This window comes from Oreochromis niloticus, linkage group LG18 (genome assembly GCF_001858045.2).
Source record: "Oreochromis niloticus isolate F11D_XX linkage group LG18, O_niloticus_UMD_NMBU, whole genome shotgun sequence".
NCBI lineage: Eukaryota > Metazoa > Chordata > Actinopteri > Cichliformes > Cichlidae > Oreochromis > Oreochromis niloticus.
The window spans coordinates 9002433-9029830 of record NC_031982.2 but is presented as its reverse complement, the minus strand read 5'-3'; the positions used below and the strand labels follow the sequence as shown (position 1 = coordinate 9029830).

The 27398-nt window shown below is 41.1% G+C and overlaps 2 protein-coding genes across 9 annotated transcripts; one reads left to right on the top strand and one right to left on the bottom strand.

The window, feature by feature from the left end:
* The first annotated feature begins 635 nt into the window (after window positions 1–635).
* LOC102080146 (leucine-rich repeat-containing protein 52) lies at window positions 636–15360 on the top strand. Its single transcript, XM_005458061.4, has 2 exons — window positions 636–2240; window positions 9066–15360. Exons 1-2 carry the CDS (start codon window positions 1592–1594, stop codon window positions 9392–9394), a joined length of 978 nt encoding a protein of 325 aa, XP_005458118.1. The 5' UTR covers window positions 636–1591; the 3' UTR covers window positions 9395–15360.
* Window positions 15361–17571: 2211 nt separating this feature from the next.
* LOC100691829 (protein zyg-11 homolog) lies at window positions 17572–26380 on the bottom strand. 8 transcript variants are annotated; one of them, XR_003215045.1, is made up of 16 exons: window positions 26176–26380; window positions 25891–26040; window positions 25489–25654; window positions 24433–25232; window positions 24132–24272; window positions 22460–22636; window positions 21719–21783; window positions 21335–21434; window positions 21031–21081; window positions 20488–20649; window positions 20322–20369; window positions 19987–20187; window positions 19858–19910; window positions 19480–19607; window positions 18695–18792; window positions 18445–18484 (listed from the first exon to the last, which is right to left on the bottom strand). XR_003215045.1 is itself a non-coding variant. In XM_025900635.1 (15 exons), the coding sequence occupies exons 1-15, from the start codon at window positions 26176–26178 to the stop codon at window positions 18303–18305; spliced, it is 2397 nt and encodes a 798-aa protein (XP_025756420.1). In that variant the 5' UTR covers window positions 26179–26380; the 3' UTR covers window positions 17572–18302. The 8 variants fall into 8 exon arrangements, 5 of the variants coding, with proteins under 5 accessions (XP_025756420.1, XP_013131857.1, XP_003453373.2 ...); XM_025900635.1 differs by lacking the exon at window positions 19480–19607 and having other exon boundaries at window positions 17572–18484; XR_003215044.1 differs by having other exon boundaries at window positions 18440–18484; window positions 18695–19607.
* Between the last annotated feature and the right edge of the window lie 1018 nt (window positions 26381–27398).

Genomic DNA, 27398 nt, shown 5'->3' with positions numbered 1-27398 from the left:
TATTTAAGACTCCAGGTTTTAAGTTTCTATGTCTGCAGCATTCCCTCATATTTCTCATTTGTCATGGTATGCACATTCCCCAAAATCTATATTTGGAAATTTGGGGATTTTGTCAAAAAATCAGCTCTGGCTTTGCACAATGCTGGACTGAACTTGCTGAGTTATGGCTTATGTTCGGTTTATACAGTTTTGCTTCCTGTATGATCATAAATAGAGAGCGGATAAATTTAGACATCTATTAAAAAAATCTCTGTGCAATAGCTTCAAACTACACCTATAAAAATAGTTACACAAAGACCAAAACATGGTTGCTGTCTCTGTGTAACATTACCAAGTTTTCGTCACTAGATGTCCCCATAAAGTCACTAAATATCCTTGACGCAAAACAGCTGTGTGGATTAAGTTCAGTCCACATGGATCGCAAGCGTGAAAAAAGCATTAGGTTATACACAGGCCCACTGCTCTGACACACCAACGCGGGGTAAAAGGCTTCCACCTGGTTTTGTTGACGTGCGCGAGCGGTCAGCGTTCAGCAGGTTGCTGGCTGTCGGCTCGGGGTCGCTCCTTTCACGGACTGTCAGCGGCACATCTGTCCTCCTCCTCCTCCTCCATCATGCCGAGTCTGATTCAGCACTTCAACACCTACACAGAGAACCAAGAATAGAGACAGGGCTCACACTGAGACTGGAGAGAGGAGGAAAAACAACTGCAGCCTGAGACCACCTAGTACCATCTCATCTAAGCCCATCATCTGCTGGCTGTATACATCAGGGAAAGTTTCAAGTGGGTGGGCTGGCTGCCTCTGTGACAGTCAGTCACAGAGGCAGCCAGCCCACCCCACATACAGCGAAAACCCGCGAGATGCACATCCAGGTGCACCTGATCCTACACCTGAGACAGGCTGATGAAAAGTGTGCATGCCATCATCACAAACAGATCTTTACATACACATTCTTACATCCACGCAGCTTTTACCCACAGACCCTCCAGTAGCGTGTGAAGATGTAATCACTGCGCCCGTGCCGGCAGCTGAAGGATCACAGGTCACCTTACACTAGGTGTCAACTGTGCGCGGGCTTTAATATTTAATGTCAGCCTTACATTACCTCCACTGCCCAGACCCTTCCACTCTCCACGCTCCAGCTCACTCCCAAGCGTGAGATCACTCCGCAGCCCCCCCCCTTTCAGTGCGCCCCCTTTATTTAGATTCAGTTTCGGAAAGCGAGAGGATGGCAAACATGTAACGGAACAACTGACTGCGAGCAGCAGCGCCGCATCAAAGGACGTCGGGTTTTTTACGACGTGCGAACAGCTGTCAGCAGAATACACTCAATAAATTCATGACATTCGAAACAGCACCAAGGCAGCCGGCCGTCAAGTCCAGCACAGCGGATGCGCGTCGGATTCAGAACCAACAGACAGGATGAACTGAGACATTACGCGCGAGAGGTTGCCACGGGCACGTTTGGACTTGACCTCGGCGGAGATCGTTTCTTGGGACAAGCGGCTCGCACGGTGAGGATGTATCAATGAAGAATGTCACTGCGACCGACTCTGTCCAAACAGGGTTGATGAAGCCCTCGGCGGTGTCATGCGTCTTGCCCCGCAGCCAAGCGCGCAACCCCTGCGGCTTCTAGTTCTGCTCCTCCTCACGACAGCGGTCCTCTCATCCCCGGTAATCTCCACTGGCTGCCCGGACAGGTGCGTGTGTGATGACCAGCTTGTGGTCCAGTGCGCTGGGCAGCACCTGACCGCCTTCCCGGTCAACCTTCCGCTGGCCACGCGGCAGCTCATCATCTCCAACAACCGTATCGCGGAGCTGCCGCCTCTCGCGCTCAACTACCTCTCCGACCTGGTGTACCTGGACTGCAGCAACAACTCTCTGACGGAGATCTCAGAGTCCACTTTTGGGAATCTACGCAAGCTGGCCTACTTGGACCTCTCCTTCAACACTCTGACCCGGATCGAGGACAGGACGTTCGGCCCCTTGGCGAGCTTGGTGATGCTGAGGATGACGGACAACCCGGGGCTCTCCGAAATTCACCCGGACGCTTTTGGGGAGAACGCGGCCCTTCAGGTACTCGATGTGAGCCGAAACAACCTGACGGTCTTCAACATCACCTCCCTGATCGCGCTGCCCGCCCTGCGCTCAGTGGGGCTCAGCGGGAACCCGTGGAGCTGCGAATGCGACAACGAGGACCTGTGCTTGTGGGTCCATCTGGAGGGCTTCAAGTTCCAAGGTCTTGTCAGTTATCTACTCTTTTTTTTTTTTTTTTTATCAACAAAGAACATCGCTTACATTTGCTTTGGTGAGACGTGGAAAGGCCCCAGAGAGCCAGTCATTCCATTTAATTGTTAGATAATTCTCAGTTACATAAACTGGCCTCCCGATGGAGGTTCTTTCAGTAACAGAACAGCATCCACTAAAAAGATGAACAAAGTGCCCGCGCAGCACCTTTCATAGATCCAGCTGTGTTGTATGTCGATAAGAAGCACTTTAGAAGTAAACAGACAAAGGGCAACTTTAATAGCTAAAAAAATCATGGTGAATCTAGAGGCTAAGTCACACATAATGGACTGTTTATAAGCTGGAATTACTTCTGTTTAGTGTTTAGAATTCTTTTTACTATTATTTGAAGTCACTGAATTGAAACCCCCACATCTGTTCAGTTTAACCACAAGGCACTGATTAAAAATAAGCTATTGAACCCCTTTTGTCCCGTCTTCTGTGGAATATAGTTTGAAGGTCATTTGATTTCATTTAATTGATCTGGGTCTTAGTCATATGCACATATACATTAGAGCTTCAGGGGCCCTGAAAGGCTGTGCATCTGGAGCTGTAAACAATTTTGCCTCGTTGGTTGGTAATCGAGATTGGTGTCCTCCTACAAAGTGACAGTCCTTTAACTGGGATATTTTTTGTTTTTTCACACCTTACATAATTAAAATTTGTATTATATGACAAAAAAGATGTTCAAACATGATGGCAAAATGGCAGCAAATCTCTTTCTTTTGACTCCCTCAAGGAAAGAATGACTCTGTGTCTTTCTGAATACATGCAGAGGCTTAACTACTGGATTTCCCTCGCACCATGTCACTCCCTGTCATGTCTGCATCTCAGTACACACACACAGACACACACAGACACAGACACACACACACACACACACACACACACACACACACACACACACACACGCCATGTGGTATCCATGTACACCAGAACTCTGAGATGTGCTGTTAGTTTGCTGTAACTTCACTCCTCTCTCATCTTTCAGTGGGATGAGACGCAGGTGACAGCAGTGGAGCGTGGCAGCAATCAGACTATCAAATGACAAAGAGGGTGAAAGAAGATCGTAGGCAGGGACCCACTTGATTTGTCTTCTGGCGACTTTACTCATAAATTCGGTTCTGCTTTCTACAGTGATGAAGGAAACAAGGCGTTTCTTTTTTGTTTTGTTTTTTTAAATCTGAGAATGACTAATCAATCCGCTATCAGGCTCCTGCGTTGCAGGCGTGATAAATGGATCATAGCTCCACCATCAAATATTGATCCCCTTTGTTTTGTTGCTGTCAAGCTGATAAATGTGTCCGGGATTCCATCATCTTTCTTACTTTGAGTTATTATGCTCGTGGATAATGGTGTGGATGTGTCACTATGCAAAAGGGCAGCTGCTATTTATAGTGTGATTTACTGAGCAAGAAGCCAGCCATAATTCTAACACCACAGCTATAATACAACTGCCACGCTCACTAAAAAGGCATCCCCTGCTCTTTTCCCTCTCACACACACGCACACATACACACACACACTATAGTTCATCATGCTCCCTGTGAAGCTCAGACTGAGTCCAAAATGAGTCCTGCAAGAGCTGTCCCATTTTCCTGCCTCTCGTTGCCTTTTGTCTGGCTTAATTTGGAGTTGAGTCTCTTCCAGTGACAGCTGCCAGCGAGGGAGATGGCGGACACATGGATACAAACATTCTCTACATCTACACGCAGCCTTTGGTAAACACTATAGAAACTCACACACATACACACCCTCACAGGCGCAGATTTTACACACTGACTGATTTGTGCACTGATACGTTTAAACACAGACAAAGCATACTTGTGTAGCTGGGGGTGGGAAGGGGGTTTCTGAGGGGGGCGGGGGGGTTGAAAAACATTTTAGAGACCGTTGTTTTTCAGCTGCAAGCTCCGGCTCCCAAGCCTTGTTATCGCTCGCCTGGGTCTCACCTGGTTCATGCAACATGGCTCGCCTTGTCTCCTTGGTTTAGGAAATGCATCAAGACCAAGCGAGAGGCAGGGAGAGAGAGAGAGCGAAAGAAATAAAGCCTCAGGAAGGAACCAACAGATTCTCCTCTGTCTCGCCTTCCTGGCTAGATTAGCACTCTCTCAGCTGTTATATAAGGAGAGCGTCTAGAAATAGAGCAGTGTGGATGGGGGAAGGAGAGAGGGAAAGCCCTCTCCTTTGATGTCAGTCCCTGTAGGGGTATAGGGGGTGAAGCCATGAGGGTTTCCTTCCTAGCTATCAGGCCTCCTCTCACACACACACCTGCATGTATAAACACACACACGCAGACATGTGCATCCACAACAATTTGCAGATTCAGATTGGAAATCTTATGCAAGCACATGCATGTACAGTGCATTAAGAGGGAGTGCACACTGTACGTGTTTGTGTCTGCATGGAGGGCTGTCGGAATTTGAGTAGCATATTGTGTGAACAGTGAGCAGCAGCAGCAGCCTCTGAGAGGATCAGAGCAGACTTTGAATTTTCCCTGCTATAAAGCTTAGAGGAGCAGAGCCTCCTCGTGTTCTTCAGCTGCATGCTCATTTTTTAATCTTTGAGACACATAAGAGCTTCGCTGAGCATAAGAGCAGAGATTTCAGCGCACAGTGAATAATATATTAGGGGAAGCATACATTTCAGTCGCTCCGTGAGATGGAATTGTCGAGTAGTTTGATTGAAAGCGACGGTATGATCCCTGTCACCCTCTGTCAAATCACACCTCCCACCAACCTGAGCCTGTTTTTATATGTGTTGCCAGTGAGCAAGCGAAATAGGTTTAAACAGCTAAAAGTAATTGAGTGTGAATATTTGAAAACAATTAGGTAAAATATTAACTCAACAGTTGATATAAAAGCGAAAGAAAAATGACTAACAAATAGGTGAATTAGCTTAAATGACTGAATGTGCAGGTTAAACGACGACGCAGAAAGAAGTAAACAAATTCAGCAGAACTATAAAAATACGCAAGTAAAAATGCTGTTGACTTGGAGCATATGAGGTCGTCAGTGAATAAGGTTGCATTTTTGATGGACGTGGCCGATCTTCATTAATCACAAACACATAAAGAACTCAAAGAAAACAGTACAGTTATCTGTTATAATGACAGTTTTCTTTCTACTTTGTTTTTGGCAGAAATTGGGGAATAAAGAAAACCAAACTGGTTATTAGCCAAACTGTTACCTCAAACATCAGGATTGGCATCAGCCCAATATTTCAAAATCCTATGTGTCTCTTAAAGTAGTTTCATGAAAAGCCACCTACGTGGAAAAGGAAGTGTAGATGATTTAAATTCTAGGGTTTTTTCATGTCAAGACATAATAAAAATGATCTGGTCCTTAGCAGGTATTAAAATTTGGGAAACATAACCTCAGATTAGGATGTGACATATTACACAATGTCATTATTTGTTTAACAAAAATTAAGCTAAAATGCAGAAGCAGTGTGTGAAAAATGAATTCCACAGGAATTAAGATGGTAAGTAGCAGCTAGGTGCTGATAACGAAATGCACTTAATTAACTGATCATCAGTTCTTAAAGAAGCGATTGCTGCTGCAGCCAGCAGTCTGGGAAGGTTTATGCAGCCATTTCTAAACCATTCGAAGTCCGTCATTCTACAGCGGGAAAGATTATTCACAAGTGGAAAACCTTCAAGACAGTCGCAAGTCTTCCCAGGAGTGGACGTCACAGCATATTTACCTGAAGTTCAAACTGTGCAATGTTTACAGAACCTGTAAAAAAACCAGGAGCTAGATCTCAGACTCTGAAGGCCTCAACTAGCATGTTCAATGTTAAAGTTCATGACAACACAATTTGACAAACAGTTTGGAAAGGTTGCCAGGTGAAAGTCTATTATCTCTATAAAGAACATGTCAGGACAGCTTAGGTTAAAAAGCTGCATCTGAACAAACCACAAGACTTATGCAACAATGACATTTGGTGATATTTGGCGATAACTCACAGTGCCACGTTTGGACCAAAACAGCATATCAGTACAAAAGCTGTAAAGCACGGTGGTGGAGGGGTGATGATTTAGGTTTGTTTTGCAGCCAGAGGTCATGGATTGGCTCAGACAAACTTTACTCATGTATAATATTCCTGTATAAGTGTAAACATACAATAAATGTAAGCTGTACTTATTTCCTACTTTTCTATTAAAACAGAAACAAACAAGGGACTTTTTCACAGTACTGTATATAAAATGCTTTGACGGTCATTATTATCATTATTGTGTATTGTCATCTAAAATTGTCAGCTGAAATAACACAGAATACAGTAAAATGTTCATAAATTCAAAGCTTACCTTGCTGAAAGACCAATGATCTCTGCTACAATAATCTGAATTTGCACACAATGACCACCTAATGGATCTTCACCCAAACTGTGCTTAAGGTCAAGGGCAAGATCACATTCATCATTCTCAGTCTGTTTTAATTCTTATCAATTCGTCCAATAAAGCAAACTATTGGCAGCTGGATGACCAACTACATACGACATAAATCTACAAAATATAGGGTAATACATGAGTAAACATTATCATTGTCATTTCTCACAGCAAAAAAAGAAAAGATTTATGAACGTTTTATTATTTATCAGCGGTTTGTGCGACGAGATCACTCTGTTAGTCAGTGCAGTGTAAACATGTTGAAGTTCTGAATGAGAAATAAACATAAGCAATATTAATGAGATGTTTATGTAAATGTTGTACAATAAGTTTACAGTTATTCTCTGACGGTCTGCAACATGTCTCAGTTTTCCTCTGTTTGTTAGGGTTATGTGAACGTTACAGTTCCATAGCATGCATCTCACAGCAAAAAGAGTCAGGGTATTTTAAGGATGTTGGTATGAAAATGGGGCTACAGGAAACTGTTCCCTGTGCAGAAACTTCCAAGTCTTTTCATCTCTCCCAGTGGGAATTCCTCCTAGCACAAAAGCTCTGAAAAAACAGAAGCCAATTAAAAACAGTGGCCGCATGGAGATGCCACGCTCTGCTGTGTTGCACTTTTTTGCTCACAATAACAAAAGACTCAACCAGCTTTCGGGATTGTTATCTTAAAAAAGGCCTCTCTGGTGAGCTGCTGCAGGGCTCAACACCTATAATGTGGTGTGTTTAATTTTGACTCGGAGGGCTTTAAAATTACAGGATGTTCATGCAGTTTTCTGAAAGACAAGGGACTCAATATTTTGTTGGAATATGTGGATTTCAGCAAGGTCTCAGTACTGTAGTGAAGTCCTATCCGTCGCTGATGATGAGAACCCTTATTATCTGTGGTTTCAAGCAGACACAAAGGCTCAAGTCACTCGCTAATCCTGTGCAGGGAAGAGGAATTTAAATAATTCATCCATGATTTATTTATTTATTTTTTTTGTTAATGTAATGCTGCATCAACAGCAGACTGTGAAGCGCAGGAAGCTCTTAAAGCTTTTGTAGTTTTCTGATAGAAACAGCAACATTGTTATGATGCAATTTTCTGCCTTTTGGTTATTTATTTATTTAGAAGTATGAATGTGAATGAGTTTTGGATATCCTCGTCTCAGGATGCTGCCATTTACAAATGTTGAGGAAAACAAGCACTAACATGCTTGAATTATTCAAAAGGCTGCTCTCTTTAATACCATATGTACGATATCGTCCGAGTGCATTATGTCTCACAGCAAAGGATCTCGTAAATCATATGCTAATTAGATGCAAAGGTTTTACACACATCTGCTGCACATAAGTAAAAGTACTGGATGAAGAATGTGTGAGAGAGAAAGAGCTCTGTGACAGACTGGCGACCTGTCCTGGGGGGAACCCCGCCTCTCACCTATGGCAGCTGCGACTCTGATAAGGATAATTGGAAGAGAACGGAGGGATGAATGATATAGTACAGTGGAGGTGATAACAGGAGTTACATGTATCCTGTCACATTTTCTACTATTTTGTACATTTTTGCTTTTTTTATTTGGTGAAGTGTTTTTTTCTGAATTTGTATGATCTGTTAGAAAGTTGAACCACTGGTTTATTGATAATTTTTACCTGGGTTTTTTTTGTTTGTTTGTTTGGTGATGGTTAAAGCTATTAAGATAAAAGTTTTGAGGTGATTTTTTACAGTCAGCGAGGATAAGTCACCTGGAAGTAAAACAGAAGGAGACCGTATGATGCTGAGGCTGAGGACCTTGAACAGCTCTGCTGTATTTAATCCTATAGAGAACTCTTGATTTTAAACCAGCTGTGACACCAAGTGTATCATATTTAATACATGTGTTTTCCAGACGTCTATGTCATCAGTGTGATTTGTTTAAGATGAACTGTGAGCAATAAATTGCACAAAAAATACCAGATGTATCAAAAGCGATACAAATTGAAACTTATATGATATTTAATTTCTTTTTTTTTAATTTGTCAGAAGGTGGAATAAATTCTCCAGTTGAAAATAAAAAAAATAATAAATTTAATGGTTCAGGCTTTAGAGAGTTAACCACCTTATGATGTTTTAATAAAAAGTTTAATTAATAATCATAAAGAAAACAATATTATTATAGACAAAGATCTGATGAAATTTCACTTGCCTTGTGTCTTAAAAATGTCACTTAACAGTAACAACATCACTCAGCTCCTGAGCGGTGCCACTCTAGGTCAGCTGTGACGTGTCTGTGGTGCGTTTCTTTGATATTATAAAAAAAAGAAGAAAACCAGGATTAATTTCTAACAATAAAAAAAATGCTGATTTGCTGCTGTGTCCCATGATTAATCCTCACCGTTCCCCCTTGGTGTACTTTTGTGTGACAGATGAGGGCCAGACGGTGTGTGGTTCACCTGCTGATACTCAGGGCCGTCGACTGGGGGAGGTGGGCATCCAGCTACGGACGTTATGTCATCAGACACTCGGCTCCTGGGACTACCTTTTCTTTGTCGTCATCGGCTTTGTCATCTTTGCTGCTGGCACCGTGTCGGCCTGGGTGATGGGTGTCATCATGGTGCTCTATGAGCGCTACATCAAGAAGAAAGACGAGCAGCTCGAGATGGACGACGAGGAAGAAAGCATTGAGACAGGCCGTGCTGCGAGCACCAGGAGTGGCCATGACAATGGGAATTTAAAAACCTCACATACTGTTTAAAACAAAATCCCACCCCTCTCGCCATGGATTCCCACAGTGCCTCCTTTCAACTTCCACAACTGTCTGAGAAGTCTCATGAAACTGGGTCTGTTTAACAGGCTCGGATCTGTTAATGAATGGAACAAGGAATGTGTTTCTATCATTTTTAGTGGGCTTCCAGGTGTTGTTACACACACTGTAGTCACCATAGTGGAGGTCCCCAGTCCTTGGGTAATACATAAACAATGTATGCAAATATATGACCACATATTTTGTTAATTTATGTGCAAAGTTAGCATTAAAAAAACTCAAAAACAACATATCTCAGAAAAACTCTGAATATGCTTTCACAGAGATATTTTTGACTGATTTTCAGATCAGTTTAAATCAGCTTTTTGAAATTTTAAGGTTTAAAAGTTAAAAAAAAATCAAGACTGATTTCAAGGCAAAGATAAAATCTTAAGCTAAAAAGTAAGCTACCCCCAGGTTACCTGTGAACTGCGACCTGCACTATGGCAACACCAGTTGACATAAAGACAGAAAACGTGGCTTACAGTTCGTGCTTTGCTGATGATATTGTTAACACTGAGTAGGGAAAGTGTGTTTTTGTGACTGTAGTTGCTTTTTTTCTCCAGATCAGTTTGTCTTTTTTATTGGTACATTTTTCACTGAATATCCCTGCAAGATGCTTTAATATGGATATTTTATGGATGTAGTGAGGAAAGCTGGATACCAGAACTAAAGATGTTGACGGCTTGCTTGACAGAAACAGAGCTCTAACTGGATTTGTAGCTCAGTGAAGGAGCACAAAAATATTTTCCTCCAAAAAAGGCCTTCACCTACTGCCTACAGCTATTGGCCCATAGCTGTTTCGCTGTATTGATATCATAAAAATAAATAAATAATAAAACTCAAGACAGACATTTGCTGGTGTTGAAACCAGATGTGACAAGAAAGTGGTGGATCTGAGTGAGAAATGGAGGGACACTGCACACTCATACAGTAATGATTTATCAACCATAAACCATCTCTAAAGGAGATCATGGTTTACAAACTAAACATCATGCTATATTCAATAAGAATTGAAACTAGCATCTGAGACCATATAGCTATTATTATTATTTTTTTTAAACTCTTAATGAAGTCAAAGACAGCGGGAGTTGAAGGCCCGTTTTGCCATAAATTATTAAACTGCTGAACTTCTGTTTGCAAACTGTGTAGTCGCCCCCTGCTGGCCACAAGAAAGAATCAGGTTTAAGGCACTTTCACATTAGCTTCACCTTTTAGGAACAGAAGCTACATCCATCTTTAATATACAGTCTAAGGAGCAGCAATGCTGAATACATTCAGAGGTTTAAACTTATAAGGAATTTATAGCAAAATAATCCCACTTAAGATATTTAAGAGCTAAACAAATGTGTGTGGATAAATTTAGACATTTAAGTCGGACTATTATTTCTAAGCCATAGTCAAAATATGCATGCATTCATGCATCCATCCCCCCAGCTGTCATAGGGTGAGAGGCTGGACTAGCACAGAGAGACAGACAATGGTTCACATTCGCACCTACAGCCAGATTAGTTCTAAATCTATTAGTTAAAATCAACCATCAAAGTAAAAAATCTTTTGCTGTTTGCATTCCATTGTTTTAATACCAAGCTAGGCTAACCATGTACTGGCTTTATATTTAGTGGATGGATACAGTATGCCTCTCACTCAAAAAAAAATGAATTCATCTTGTGTTACCATCTTTTTTACATGTCTGATTTACAGCATTCGCAAAAAAAATCCAATAGAAGGAAACTAGAAATGTTTGCCAAATTTTCTGTGGTAACTATAGACCCAGTTCAAATATACAAAACCTTTTCCTAGTATTATAAAATGCACAAAAACTATTCGGTTAAACCAGACAGCCATCTTATATAGAATTGTTTTTTTTACACTGACAGTTTTCTCAAGGACCTCGATGATGGCGCTAAGCAAAGCAATACAATTGTGACACAGCTCGAGCTCCTCTGTGTAACATTATAAATGTCTTGTTGTCGCTCCACCCGCAGGTATGACAGGAAGGAGAGGAGGAACTCCTTTTAAGGAGTGCATTTATCCCCATGTATGTGACAGAGTGTACGATGTAGCTTTATGTGTCACTTTGCACAGTGAGAGTGTCAGTCCGTGCACCGCTGGGGCATGTTTTTGTACTGTAATCCATCTTTCCCTGAATCATTAGCCCAGAAACAAACTACAGTGGCTGTATTTGTGTTAAGGTTCTACAGTTGCTGTGAAGTGGAGAGAGCCCACAAGTGCCAGCTGCTGAGATCTGTTTTGGCAGTGGGCCCTGCTGGATGGCGAGCAAACAGGACAATGTGATAAGTGATTTCTTTTCTGTTGGGTTTGAGTGCAGTGTCCTATCTACTTCTGCATGCACTGTTAATGCACCAAAAAGCCTTACAAGGTGTGTATACGTTCATTAAAGAATGAAATAGGATTTCCTGTAACATACGAAAACATCCTATCTGTGATCATTTCAAAATGCTTAAAAAAACAATTATTTGTATTTTTTTGGTGACTGAATTACTTTTCAAGGACAAACATGATTTAAGCCAAAATAGCAAACATGAACACTTGCTATGCTTCAGGTTTCCATGTCACAAACCTTCCATGCTTTTAATACTTATCTAGAATTGCTCTCCATTGACCCTGACTTTAGTATCAACTTAGAAATAAGGAGGAAGATTAAAAAAAACAAAACTCCTTGCTTGAACCGAGACATCAGGCTGCCTTTTTTATGTGTACTGTTCCTGTTAAGTCTCAGAATTATTCATTTGATTAAAGAAAAAAAATAAGCTATGACAGACATGCGAAGCATTAGATCAGATACTTTTTTCCTGTGTTTGAAGTCAAATGTTTGGATGTATCCAAGTTTAAGTCGCTGTAACAAGTACAACATCTCACAGAACTGAAAGCAAAGTAGAAAAAAATACTTTACCGAAGACATTTTGAGACACACACACACAATCAAATTAATGAGAGCCAGTTTTGCTATTCTGATAATGTCAAGGTCGGCCGAATATGGCGGAATTTGTGTGCTGAAACATGTGAAGGCATCTGCACGATCTGATGCCTTTCTGTAACGTGATCTGCATCTACTAGTGAGAAACCTTTCTTCACACATTTACTGGCACTTGCAGTCACATATTCTTGTGATTTGTCCAAAAAGAAAAAAAAGGTAGTGTTTTATGTTTTATGTGAGGAAATGAAAGCACAATAATAGCATACTATCCAGTATAAACACAGTATTTATGGAAGTTTAAGAGGTGGTGTCAGAGGCATTTTATTTTTGGTCACCACAGGTCTTTCACGTGGCAGACACATGGCAGCGTTTGATGTAAAAAGGTTTTCTTGTTGCACTCCTTGACAGCTATTAAAAGAAGAAAGCAAATATAAACCACGTACATAACCACATACATAAGACACTTCTAATTTTTTGTTGCTTGTTTTCTCTTGATATTAATGCTGACTCATAACACTATATATAATTATGCATGTACCAATGTTTTGATTGGTGCATGCATAATTATATATACTGTTACTTCAGCAGTATGCTGAGATTCCTGTGAACACTTCAGTCCTCTGCTCCTGATTGCTTTCATGGCTTTGGGTGTAATATTTGCATGGGTTCTGTCAGTAATGCATTGCTTAATGTGCAGGTCTATTCAGGTCTGCATACTACTAACTAACTAACTCTCATATATACACATAGATGCATAAGCTCGATCATTTTGACTGTGAGCCTGTGTTAGTTTCTGCTGCAGCTTACTGATTAGGCCATGTGATGCCACAGGCAAGGGTGAGGGTGCAGACTGGAAAAAGGATTGCTGGTTGCCCCAATTCATGTCAGCACAGTGACACACATGAAATGACAAGGAAAACCCACGTCTCCCTTTCCTAATACATGCTGCAGTTGCTGTTCGCTTACACAAGGTGAAGGTTTGCAAAGCTTGGGTTTGAGTAATAACAGCTTTCTGTTGCATAGCACGTGAATGAGCTGAATTTCAATATTTAAGTGGATGAAGTAAAATGGAACATTTTGCACTTGTTACACCCCCGTGCTTCACGGTCAACCCGTACTTAGGCACATGTATGCTTAAACACACAGAGACAGAAGCCTTGGTTCTGCCTCTAATTTCCCCTTGGGGTAGAAAGACTCTTATTAACACTGATTCCGACAGCGAGCACAATAGTATTGTTTCGCATCACAAACAAAATTGAAATAATTTGCTTTCTTTCTGATGGTAAAATAAAGTAGAAAGCTTTCTCTTGTATCTGATGAAAAGCCAGCAGCTTATTAACATAGCATAAAAATAGAGGAAGACAAGTAGCTTAGCTCTTGGAAGGAAACTAAGCTGGCATAACACAAAGGTAAAAATTTAAGTGGGTTTAAAAAGTGTTAGATGAGTTGATTTCTTATCTTTGAAGACCAGCAGTTTTTTTCGTGGATGATGGTTACACACCAACTAGCGCAACTGCTGGTACATAGCGCCAGAACAGGTGTTCAAAGGGCAGAGTGGTAATGCAAGAGAAGCGATTCTTTCTATTCACAGAACCATAAAAGGATTTAAAAGCTGCCATTTGTATTTTATATAGGACTGCAATGCTCCTTTAAACAAAAATGTAACATTCATTCGGCAGGTTGGGTTAGGGTCGCTGTTTCCTTCTGGTTCCACGTTAATCTAAGTTCAGCGGCAACTGGCTACAGCATCACATTAACATACAAACCTGAGGGGCAACAATCATTTGATCTGACCATTGGCAAGTTAGCAAGTAGTAAGACCACATTTCCCAAGATGTTGAACTGTGGCTTCGAAATAATAGCAGTGCTTAAGGCAGTTGTAGTGCTTGCGAATGGATGTTTGTTTTCATTTTCATATCCCATCATTCAAAAGCCAAGCTGAGGCAGTGGTCAGGATGTGCTCCAGGACAGAGATGCGCCCAACTGGATATGGTCGCATTACAGCTGTGACTGCGAGCCAGTTCAGTAAATAGACAAGGAAATGCACACAGCTACTGGACGCAGAAGCTCCCGCAGCCCTGTTTCCTGCTCATATTTTTGCACCATTGTGTGCACCCACTGAGCTGGAGGCAAACGGGCCAATGTAAAAATGCCTGCAGATGGGAGATGTGACATGAAGTAAGACTGGCTCTAACCGACCGTAATAGCCCTCTGACACATCTACTTACAAACATGCTCACTTACACACAGTCATGCACACACACACATCAAATAGGAAAATAATCCTTTAGTCATGGAACAGTGGAATGACTTAAACTGAACTTGGAGATGAGGGGGATATTTCCACGGAAGGGTGGAAATCTGGTGTCTGTGTCACAGCTGTTACGTGAGAATTTCATCATTAATCAGACCCAAATTAATGTCAGCTGAGACCAATCTGCAATACATGCTGTACCCTGTAAAGAAAATACTTTAACGTATATAAACTTAAATGCATTTCTTTTGCATGCATTTGTGAACACACAAAGGCTAACGAGGGCTCTTGTTTTATACTCCAAGTTTTCTTTAATATTTTGTCATTTAAATTAATTTCTGACCACAGAAGCAAGGAACAAGGATCAGGATCTGCAAACACGGGTTTTCCACTAGTTTTTTTCTTCCCTCATTTCCTCCATTGTGATCTCAGTACATTCTCAAAGCAAATTATTTGTGTCGTGGGATTTGTTGCAAAATAACATTACTGTTTGATTTGATTTCTGTCACATGCAATATATATTCTATTGGACTCAGTATTGACAACTTCTACTTATCCCTCCCTTGGAAAGAGGCTATTGATTGATGGTAAAGAGTGAACCCCTGCCTTCACTTGGCAAAGAGGAGGATGGTCCTGCTGCTGTTACACACTGTATTTCCACACAGGCTCAGGGGCCTGCCAACTCTGTATCCTTCCCCAGCAATAAAAGGTCATTGGAGAGGAGATGGTGTGTCCTTTTGTGCGTCACAGTTCTGCCTGGAGAAGTGTTTTTTTCTTCTTCTTTTTTTTGGTTTCGCCTTCTTAGACGTCTCCTCTCCTCCTCTTCTTTTCTTAAAACGTGTTTTCTTCCGCTCTTGCTCTGTGGGTATGTAGAAGGCTAGTCGGTGTCTAATTAGCTTCCAAGTCAAAAACCTGTAAAGCCAATAGGCACATATGCACTGCAGAGACCGTCGCACACAAGTGAACAGGCACACAGACATTCGCAGCTGGAGATGTGTTGCATTTTACATGAGTGTATTCTGGGCACCCAGACCAGTTCACAGTTGTTTTAATCCAACGGAGCTGGCTGCACAAGTGAGATAACGAGATGCTTACTCACACTAAGCTCCAACTCAAAAGCAGTACAATGGTATTTCAGACTGAGACAGGCACTTTGCAAACTGGTCTGTGGTATTTTTTGCACATGCAATTGTGAAGCATGAAAGGGACTTTAATTTTCATTTGACTGGCTCTGTTCCTCTTATCTCTTAAATCACTCCCTTGCTTTATTTGTCTCTTATATATTTTGGCCATATGGCCAGAAATATCTGCACCTGCCATTTTCCCCATTGACGTGCCTATTTCTAGCTTTTTGCCAATCTCCGCCCTTCTCTCTTTCTCTAAACAAAATACTTTCTTGCTGTCTGATAAATACCAACAATGAGTTAAGCTTAGCTTAATACAAAAAAGTTTCATGTCTAATTCATATACTGTACATTAACTGCTTCTAGCACTGACAAAGTCCTGCAAATGTTGGCTTTAATACTTCAATCTTTGGAACAAATGAAATAATTTAGTGACCTTCAGGATTGCTTGCACTGTATGTGTGTGCATTTTCACATCAAAAAACTCCTCTTGGACATCTTTGCACAAAACAGTCAAGGACAGGAGTCCAGGCACATTATGAGGCTGGAGGTGAAAGCAACTGAGAGACACAGGGAAGGAGTTTCAGGGATCAAGTGAGGGTCAAGGAAAAAGGTTGACATGCCCAAAAGGTACTGTGTTCCTGTACTTTCACAGTGAACAGTTAATAGTCTTCAAGTTGAATCAGTATTAGCTCCATAACTTTGACACGAAAATGAAAAATCGTGGGCTGGAATCTTCGGAGACATCTGGGTCAATTTTGAAACTCCAGAATTTCTGCATTCCAACACTTGATACAAGCATCTAGCAAACACTATAGTCTATCATCAATAATATATCACATACACTAATTTTGCCTGACAGAATCACGTCCATTTTTAATTCAGTCAGCCCAGTGAATACAGCCATTCAATTGTGGCTTTTGACTTCTGTTGATTTCTTTTTAAAATACCTTGAAACCTCCAAATGATTTCACAAAGTCGTGAATCAAGCATGAGTCATGAACCCCTTTCCGTCTTTACTTCTTACAAATAGTAAAGATAATCAGTCTCTTTAGGAAGCTCTCTTTATACATAATCATCTCACTGACTTCTTGTTAATTAACCTAATTAGACTTTAGTTGGCCCTGTCTCAGCTTTTTTCTTCTTTTTTTACAAACTTTACAAACTATTTCCATGTTTCCCCCCTTGCTTTTGTCCATCTGATATCCTTCTGTCTGCTTCTTCCTCGTGTCACTTAAATATTGATAGGTTCCTCGAGCAACAGAAAGAAACTTTAGACCTGTAACAGTGCACAGCGCTGTTGTCCTTCGGCTCGGTTCTCTCCATTCACTTTACCTCATCACACGCCGTCTTTTCCTGTGTGGACAGATTACACTGGTTCAAAGTTGAGTTCTATGCTATAGAGTAACAGCACTACTGTAATGAAAACCCTCGAAGGAAGTGCTGTTTTTCCACCCTTCTCATGACTTGAACTTCACACCTCTCTGGCTGTTGGCACTTTAACTTTTAATCCCACCGGGTTGCCACTGTGAGTTTAAAGTTTAGAAGGTGAGTCTGTGTTAAATGCTGTCTCTGGATCAGATCTGGTTCCTGTTTTCAAGGGTAAAGAATAACTCACCACTTCCAAGGAAATGAGAAACCTGGCTGAATCACAACATGCAACATCATATTATTTTTAATAAATATTTTTAAATTCCTGCTGGGATTTTTTTTTTTTTTTTTTTTTTAAAAACAGGTGAATCGAAGCAAATTGACACTTAAAAAGTTGAGCAGCCTGGTAAAAGTCAAATATTCACACGAGCTTTTTAAATTCACTTCTCAAAAGGAATTATTAATAGAACAATTTATAATAGACACTCTCGATGCCTACAAGCAGTTCTGTCTTCCGGCTGTATTACATAAAACATAATGAATTCAGCTTCAGAGAGAGACGGAGAGAGCGACAGTGTGCGAGAGAACAGAAAAATAAGAAGAGGAGAGAAAAACAGATAAACAGCAGGTTAAGCCTGCTGGTACCTAGCCACTTATCACATGATGATGACCTGGAATCCGTAAATCTAGTGCCTAAATAATTTACACAAATACACATTAAGGGCGAAACAGTCCCAAAAATACAGTACTAAAGCACCCCCTAGTGACAGGTTTGAAATTAAAACCTTAAGTCAATCCATTTTTAGCTGCAGTTCATTTTATTAAGCTTATATGCTGTTCAGCCCATTATCAATGTAGACTAAAAACAGTGCACATGTCAAAGTAGAACATTCGCTCTGTAAACAACAACTCTGGTTTCAAAGTAAGTAAACAGTTTAAAAAACAGATAACACAAATAACTTTTTACATCAAGCAAATACACTGTCCATATGAAATAAATATTATGCCTTATGTGGTTTATTCTATTAAATATGTTTCCAGAGGATTAGCATTAAGTGTCTGCACCTTGATACTGCATCTGCTTTCTCTGCAACTATATATCTAGCATATTTCAGATATAGCTCAAAGATAGCAAATCAAGTAAAATTCTTCTTTTTTTTAACACTTCTGTCAAGAGCTTTGAGGTGCCGTCTGATTGTTGAACGCTCCCGCATGAATCTGATGTTGCTCAACCATGCTCAAGATGCTGTCTGATAGTCCTTTAATGTCACTGTGTGTGCTGGGATGTGCAGCCAAAGCTTTCAGAAGTTCAGTCAGGCCTTCCTTCTCCAGCATGCTGCTGTAGTGTGAAGCTGGATGGATTGAGGAGAGGAGAAGCGATAAAAAGATGAAAGAGGGATAGCGCTCAAGTCCCAACACGACCTGACTATTAATAAACCAAACAGCCTATAAAATATGATCATATTTTTGCATGAATAAAACAATTGTTTCAGATCAACCCATCACGCCGATAGTGTAACCGTCCTTGGATCTCTACAGCTGTGTTTGTGTGTGTGTCTTACTGTTTTGAGTGCAGACCAGATGTATGGCCCAGACTGCCCACAGCTGCACGCCTGCGGGCTGACAAGTTTGAAGCAGAGGGCAAAACGGATGGAACGACCTGAAACATGGACATCAAATAACTCAGTTTTTGTTTGTCCCAGATGCAATCCAGCTGAGTATGTGAGCTAAGGTGATGCAGAAAATGATTCTCAATCACGTTTAGGATGTTTTGTGATGTCTGAGCTTTCTGTAGCACTTGTGGTAGAATTCTGGGTATAACCCAGCAGAAAAAAAAGAAACGAACAGCAACAACAACAACAAAAAAACAAACAAACTGGCAAGTGCCAGTGTTACCCCTCAGGCTCCTGGCAGTCGAATCTTTAGCTGCCATAAATCTAGTGGAAGGACAAGTTTTATAACACATAATTACCAGGTCATCTTTTAAGACTTCAGCTATCAAATTGTGCCCTGGCTGGAAAATTCATACAGTTACAGCAGAAGGGTTATTATCACTAAGAAAATTTTATGAATGCCAGTTGGGAAAAAGTCATTTTATCTAAAACGCTGAAACAGTGGTGCTGGTATAGCTGCACCATTGAGAAAACAATGCATGAATTATATTAAAGTTGCAAAATCCAAAAGTATCAGAGATTGTCAGTAGATGCAGCTATGCTAACATATGAGAAGCCTATATGATATCCTTCCTGAGTAAATATACCTATAGGCATGGTTTAAAAGATCCTACATGACCTCCTTCTCAAGCTACTGTGTTCACTAAACTTGACCTCTGACCTTGAAGTCTTACCTTAATCATGAGGTCAAGGCCGCTGATATTCAAAGCTATCAGAGAACCTTTTCTTGAGTTATCATCAGGTTGGTTGTCATCACTGCTGCCCACCTGGTTAACCTAGTTAATGCCCCAAGTGTTTCAGGCTGAGAGGTAAAAACTGTTAAAAGGAACTGTCCATGGTGTTTAAGATCAGGCTTGTATTACACTGATTAAACTGGGCAAAAACTGCACAAATGTTGAGTCATCTAAAGAGAATGTAACATGTGTAACCTAATTAATGGGAAACTGTTTAAATAAAGTGTTATTCAGCATGTAGCTCATGCCTGATGTCAAACTGAGACTAGTTTTATTCTCTCTTTACAGATTTCTGTTCTATCTTTGCTATTCTCTCACCTGTAAGATACCATCTCCCTCTCAAGATGGGTCCACGTCATGATGGAATCATGCTGCCGAGATAGAAAGGCATATTCACAAAATGTGGTAGGTCTTACGTGAAAAGCAGCACTCAAAACACACACACACCAGCTGCTTCAGTACTGTGCTGCGCAACTCATTTTCCAGGGTCCAGGCATCTGGTCTGGAAGCAAGGTGCGCCAGTATCCCCCCTGCAAAGTAGCGAACCCCCACATCCACCTGAGAGTCCTGCAAGAGACTGAGAATGTGCTCCAAAAGGTCCTCCTCCATCAGATCAACCTGCAACTCCTCCACCTCAGCAATGTTGTTCTGCAATTCAGGGAGACCAATTATAGCAGTGAATGCAAAAACATAATATAAAAGGCAAGCATAACACAGGAACTGCTTTGTGTATGATTACGGCTGCCTACAGACGACTTCATTTAAAAGTATACACTACCCACCAGAAGGCCAAGAACTTTCTGCTGAATAGAAGGTTCAGTGTAGTAGGACTGCAAAGCAAAAGGGAAAAGCATGAGAGGAAACATACACTCTTATGTTAATGTCTCTCTTTGTGAGGGTTCATTTTTAATCAGTGTGTCTATTGTTATGTTTTCTGGTCTCCTCTACCTCCAGAACCTCCTCGTACAGCTCCAAGCCCCGGCACTCAATGAAATTGCGCGCTGCTACTGGCATTTCATCCGTCAGGTTCCACAGAGCACTCAGGGCAAACTTCAGAGTGGAGTCGACAACTCCAACCATGGCTTTCTGCTGCACAATAGCCAGCAGCTGCTGTTAACAGAGACAACAAGAAGAGGAAATATGACACCGTGGAAAAGCACAGAGGGGGAGAAAAAATGGGAGATTACTTTTTTTGTAGAATAAATAAATATATAGGAGAAATATTGTACATATAGCAGGAACATACTAATGTGTAGCTTTAGACATAGAGCAAAAGAGGATAACTAAATGTGGAGAGCAAGACGAAGTGACTGAAAAGCAGAGAAAGAGCAAATTGAGGCGTAGGCGTGCATTAAGCGATGGAATGACAAGGGCATCAAGTAGAGAGGTGTATGCATTAAGTAACTGTAAATGGACAGGTGAGAAAGACGGGGAGGGAGAGAAAAACAGAGGGAGAGAATTAGAAATAAACCCGTGAGAGCCTTAATGTACCTTCATTATAAAGATATCCTTGCTGAATTGTGCCATCTCCTCTGTGGACAACTGCACATAAAAACAAATGGATGAGTGCTTCTTTTAAGGGTTTTTTTATCCATTCTTCTAAATGTCAGTCTAAAACAAGAAGCTACTTTTATCCCACAGGAAAATTGTCCACATTTAACTGGACTAAATGAAAGCATAAAGCCGCTCGCTGAAATAAGTGTCACAGGGTTAGCTCTCAACAGGTAGGATTAAAAGGTGCCACCACTATTTTCCAGCAGCAGACTAATGCACAGCAAGCGAGAAAAGTCTTGACCTTGGCCACCAGAATGGAGATGACAGCCACAGCCATCCTCTGCAGGGTCGGATCCTCGTGGCTGCTCAGCCAGTTAATCACCAGCATTGCCGCTAAATACCTGAAGCACGATAACAGCGTGGATATAAGGAACACAGTATTACAGAAATACACCAGTGATGCACAGAAAAACCTTGTGAAAAGTTCACTGCTTTGGTTTAACATCTGGAAGAACTATTTCTTTTGGCAGTTGCATTTCAGAAAAAAACAAAAACACAACTCAGCTGGATTCCAATCTGATGGAAAAACACTACAGTGCCACTCTATGCATGCACTGATTATTTTGGCTACTGCCAGACCAATGGACTCAAAGGTCATATTACGACTGACGGAAAGTAAACTAACTTGTCAAAAGGAACCTCCTGGAGGATGTAGTCACTGCAGAGGGCCAGCAGACAGTTCTTTTGCACCTGGAGAGACGGTGACACTTCATGAATTGAAGTATGGGGTATTATAGAGCAACTACAACTACAATCTGGATTAAGTCTTAATTCCGTCAGGAATTAAGTTGGATTCTGGTGAATAGCAACTCAGCTAGAACAAAACCACTGAGTGCCACCTTTTGCTGGTATACAACTACATGATATTATGATTCTAAAATCTGATGGTGGCTTTCACAAAGGATGGGGCATGCACTGAAATCCATCCATTACCTGAAATAATGGTTTTTCAGTGCATCCATTATCTTCAATAGCTTGCACCACGCAACAGCACTTTGCTGCTGCGCAAAGCAAATGCACAGCTCAGGAGCATTTGCGGGTTCAGCATATTTCAACTTTGACCCATGCCTGCTGGGAAGCACACATAGCTAGTGGAAAGGAGGCTATGACCTGGCAGCAGGTAGGGAAGGCAAAATGAGGAAAAGTTGATATCATAAGTCTGAAAATTTGGAGTGCACACACATACACACACTCTCACCAGAAGATTAATACAAAAAGCTTTTGTGGAAAACAAGTTTCCATCCCAGTAGAGACGCCAAGTTTTAAAACTCCTAAAACACCTAATATTAGTAGTGAACCCAAAGGCGAGTAGAGCACATGCCACGTCCTGTGTGAAAGCCTTCGAGGCACTGAGCATATTCCTGACCTGCTGGTGGTTGGGGAAATTCTTCATGGTGTTTAATAGCTGGGTGACAGTAGAGCTGAGCAAGCTGATGGGCATGGCCTCTGCCAAGTCCTGAGTGGTCAGGTTGAACACACACGCTGTGGCGACCAGGTGGATGTGCAAGGAGGTGGGGTGCCTCTGCATACCACTCACCACCAGCTATAGGACAACAAAATATCCATTATATTAGTGGTGCCCAACATTTTTTATCTGAAATATACTCAGAGCACTGTCTCAAAAAAAAAAAAAAAGAAGCACCAATTTATGTTCATTTGCACTAAACTGAACGATAAACCCTTTCGGCTTATTTCTCAGCTGTAATCAGCTAATTGTTTTAACCATCCATCACTATAAGTTCACAATGTCAACCATTCACTACTACTCTGAGCTTCGACTCATTGTAACAGCTATTCATTTCACTTGACACTTAGTGACCAATAACTTTACGTTTATCCTTTTAGCTACCAATTTCATTTATACTGATAGCTAAAAATATTAACTATTTATCCATACTTTTACATTACAATTTAAACTTTCAATTCATAATCTTAACTTACAGTTTACCTGTTACTTTTTATCAATTATTTTTATTCATAACTTTAGCTAGCTCTAAAATTATAAATAAGTAGCTATTAAGACTAGCTAACACTAGTGGCTAATCGTAGCTAGCTACACACTATGCTAAGAATATAACTTCAAGCCATATTTAAATACTTCATAACTTTGCATTCAGAATTTCATGTAGCTAATTTATTTTACTCAACCACATTAGCCAATAGTTTAACTGTAACACTTCACCAAAATATTTTACAAATATTTACTCAAAATTTTAGCTAGCTCCTACATTCCAACTCTTTATCACTTTGGTTTAGCAAAAAAATTAAAATGGCTTACATACAATTAGCTAATTTTTATATTAATTATATCATTTTGTACCTAATTCTTTGATTCAGTTTTTTTTAGGTCAGTGTTAGCAGTTGTGTTAATCTTGCTATACTTAAGGATCTTGCAGAAGTACTCTCTGTGATACTGTACCCCATTTGGGAATCACTGTAGTACACAAGCATGTGTTTCCGAAAAAGTAATGAAAGCAATATCCAATCTGCATGTTCTCCTGTTCAATTCTCACCTCTATTCAACCAATTCATCTGTACAGTTGGACTGTACTATTTAACATCAAGGCTGTAATTTAAACTGCCTCATCACCTCTTCAATATCCACAATTCACAGGACATTAAAGCTGTAAATTAGGAAAGTGGTTTAAAACACCAAAGATTTTTGAGAAAAACGATTATTTATATTACTATTTCCTTTATTTCAATGAATCATGTTTTAGTACTTTGAGATATGGTGTGAATGTTTGCATTGTTCTCTGCATATCCTGTTTCTCTTGGCAAAGTCTTAATTTAAAAAAGGAAATGCTGGTTTCAGTGAGAGTACTGTTTTTAAAAAAGAAATTAATGAACAAGGGAAAAGATCTCATCCAATGGAGAACAAAGGGAGATACTACAGTAAAATCTTACTTTTGGTAAGTTTTTGCTTCTCCTAAGCTGAACAAAGTAGTTGCCAACTGATTTTCTGCTATCACCCAATCAAACAAATCATTCCACAGGTTTACTAAAGACATGTCGGGAAGCAATGCAGACCACAACACCTTCAGCACGTCTGGCTGTGGTTTGTCAGTGTCGGTGGTTAGACTGTAGAGATGGACAAGGGCCTCTCGTACGAAACACTCGCGGTCTCTGTACCTTCTGAGTGCCTCACACACCTGGTTCTCATCAGCCTCTCCTGTTACCTGAACACACATTCAGCAGCATTACAGAGACAGGAAATGCAGTGGGAATATTCAGAAAGAGTACAAACAGAGCCTCAAGTCAAAAATAAATGAGAAGCTTGTGCAGTAATCAAGCTTGTATTTCTACCATTGCATTCCCTGGGTAGTAAAAGATTCTTACTTTTAGGTTTTTCTGTGTAGAAAAGAAGTCACAGGAGCTAACCCCAGTGGCTAGCAGGCCCAAAAAGACCAGTCCACTTCTGGATTCCACAAAGCTTCTGATTGCAGCTTCACTGATTCTCTTCCTGCCAGAGATATCTAAAGAAACTAGTGATGGGAGGACCTGGGGACTCCCTTCCAGAAGCTGCCGCACTGTCTCATCTCCATCTCTTCCATCGCTGTCATCCACAGAAAAGTGGTCCTCTGAAAAGTCCAGATGCTTGAGAGCATGAAGCTGGCTAAAGACAAAGACCAGCCGGGCAGGGGACATATCCAGGTGCCGCTGCCTGTGGGCAATTAGGGATCTCAGGGTGTTTTTGCACTCAAGAAGTGCAGTGAGCTTAGAGATAGCACTGCAAGAAATATCCAGCGTCTCCAGGTGAGGGAGAGTGCAGATATCCTCAAGGGCAGCATCATTTAGGTCTGTGTTGGCAAGGTTTAGCATTCTAAGGCCCCGCAAGGAGCTGAAGCCAACATGGATCCCACCATTTGCCTCTAAAGACTCCCAGTCCAGACGTAAACCGTTGAGGGACAACCTCTGCAGGCTGGATCTGCATTCTGGGTTGGAGGCCAAGCCTGAGACAATGTCAGCCCCAGTAAGACCACCAGAGACCCAGGAGGCATCTAGTTCCAGGAGCCGGTGAGGGCAAAGAGCCAGGTGGAAAGCTTCTGCAGACAGTGGACAGCTCCGAATGGAGGCTCGGCGCAGACGGAGTTCTTTGCAGTTTCGGAAAATCCCAACAGTTGTGTCATTCAGTATCTCTTACGGGAAGAAACAAACATAGGGATATTGTAGGAAAAAGAAGCATCGGTTAAGCCATATTTATGTTTGTGGAATATACCTTTCCTACTCTTGCAATATGACAAACTGAAACCTCTGTTTACTGCAAACTAATAAATGATTTCACCTTCAATGCTTTGGAATAAGTTTTCTTTCCTTCAGTTTGCCAAACAACTGCGACCACTCAGTAGCGGCAGGAAATTGATGTTTGCAGAGCTGTTTCAGTTTCTGACCTACCTTTAGCTGCCATGTGATTCAGAAGCTGGTCAGCAGTCTCCTGCGGGAAGACCGGGGCCCAGATGAGGCTCATGGAGCCGTCTGCTCGCATGCTGCACAGAGAGCTCAAGCTCCGGCACACCTGAGCCAAGCAGAGGTCACAAAGCGTCGGGGGGCCCTCAGCATCCTGCAATAGCATCACCATGTATCACTATAATCACACACACTACAGAAGAAGTATATGCTCATATGCTCACTTCAAAAAAATCTCACTCGACTCAAATTAGAGGGTTATTATAATATTCTATGTGATCTGGCCAAAATACAACAGTGCAAGTTTTATTATATGTCATAATTCATAAATGTGTGATGTAAATGTCATATTAAGAGGTTTCAGTTTATTCTAATTGCATTTAAGCATACAGAGACCCTCCAGTTGTCTGTGTGGTCTTCCTCAGGCCTCAACGGATCTACAGTGACACGGATCTCTAACCTTAGTCTAATTTTATCCGCCACAGATGAGCCTCCGCTCACGAGCAAAGCCTGTTTAAATCGCCTCGACCCCACCGCTTTCTGGAGGGCAAAGTGGACAAAAACAACTGTTGCTTCCACTGCTCTGCACAAGAGCCGAGTGTTTGTCACAGAGTCGATGTGCACGAAAATAAAACCCTGGCGACATTACATGGAAGGGAATGGGGTCAAACTCACCATGCTTGAAAGTGAGAAGTCCGCAGGAAAAATGAAAAAAGTAACAGCAACACTTCGTTCACCTGATTTTTAAACCATGTTATTCTGATTATTTATTCATTTCTTCCCCTTTAAACGAATGACAGCTAATCAAACGCTCCTCTGTTTTGATTAAAGTCGCTACAGTTTTTCGCCGGACGTCAAACCACAAGTGTCAACTGTCAATGTCCAGCTTGTGATTGGTCAAGCCGCATGACGTCACCGAGGGCTTGGCGCAGTGTCTGTGATTGCAGGGGATTAAACACTGTATCGATTACAAGCTTAGAGAAGTGTCTTTGGAGGTATTGCATAGATTCTAAATAGTGAGACTTGGATAGTGACTTTAAGTGTTACGAGGACTGGATCTTAAAAAATAAAAAATAACATCGCATATGTATTCTCCAACTTTCCACTAGACCAGTATCTCCCCCTTACCTTCTTTAGGTCTGGGGGTTCCCCAAAGTGCCTCTAATTTTTCTTGATGAACAGGAATATGAACAGGTAAATAATATAAAATAGCTATCTATTACGTTTTGGACTGAACAGAGCCTCCCACATTTACATAGCCACAAAGCATATGCTTACACACAAACACATAAACCAGTTACTAATTTTGATAAAAATATGGATATTTTTGTGGTCTGTCAGTTCTTTTACTCCACACACTCATTAAGAAATATATTCTTTTAGTTCATCTGGGATTTTTGTTATTGTGTTTTTGCACTTTTTTAAAAAAATGTATCTGCTTTCATGCATCTTCATATCTTCATTAAGAATAAACTGGTACAACTATGGTATTTGCGAAGGTGAAACTGGGTGGTAGTAGAGTAGTTTGGCCACAAGGAGGGGCTCACAGAGAGAGGTGGATTTTATTTTTAACCACAGTCACAGCTTAAGTCTCGAAGTTCAACGTAAACTTTCACAGAAATTATCCACAGATACAAAGGACCAAACTCCATTATGTGCCTCCAGAATATATACTTTTCATATACCTGGTTTTCAGAAATTTGAGCAGTGAGCCACTTCAGGTGGAGCATGGACGACCAGGTGATTTGTTTAGAGTTTGCAGATGTTATTATGCTTACCATGTTTTATTGTTAAAGGCTGATAATAATAATGGAATATGGGTCATAAATTGTTGATCCTGCAGGGCATTTTTTCAGCTTCTGAAATGGCACGTGTTAGAAAAAGTTTGGTAACCACTG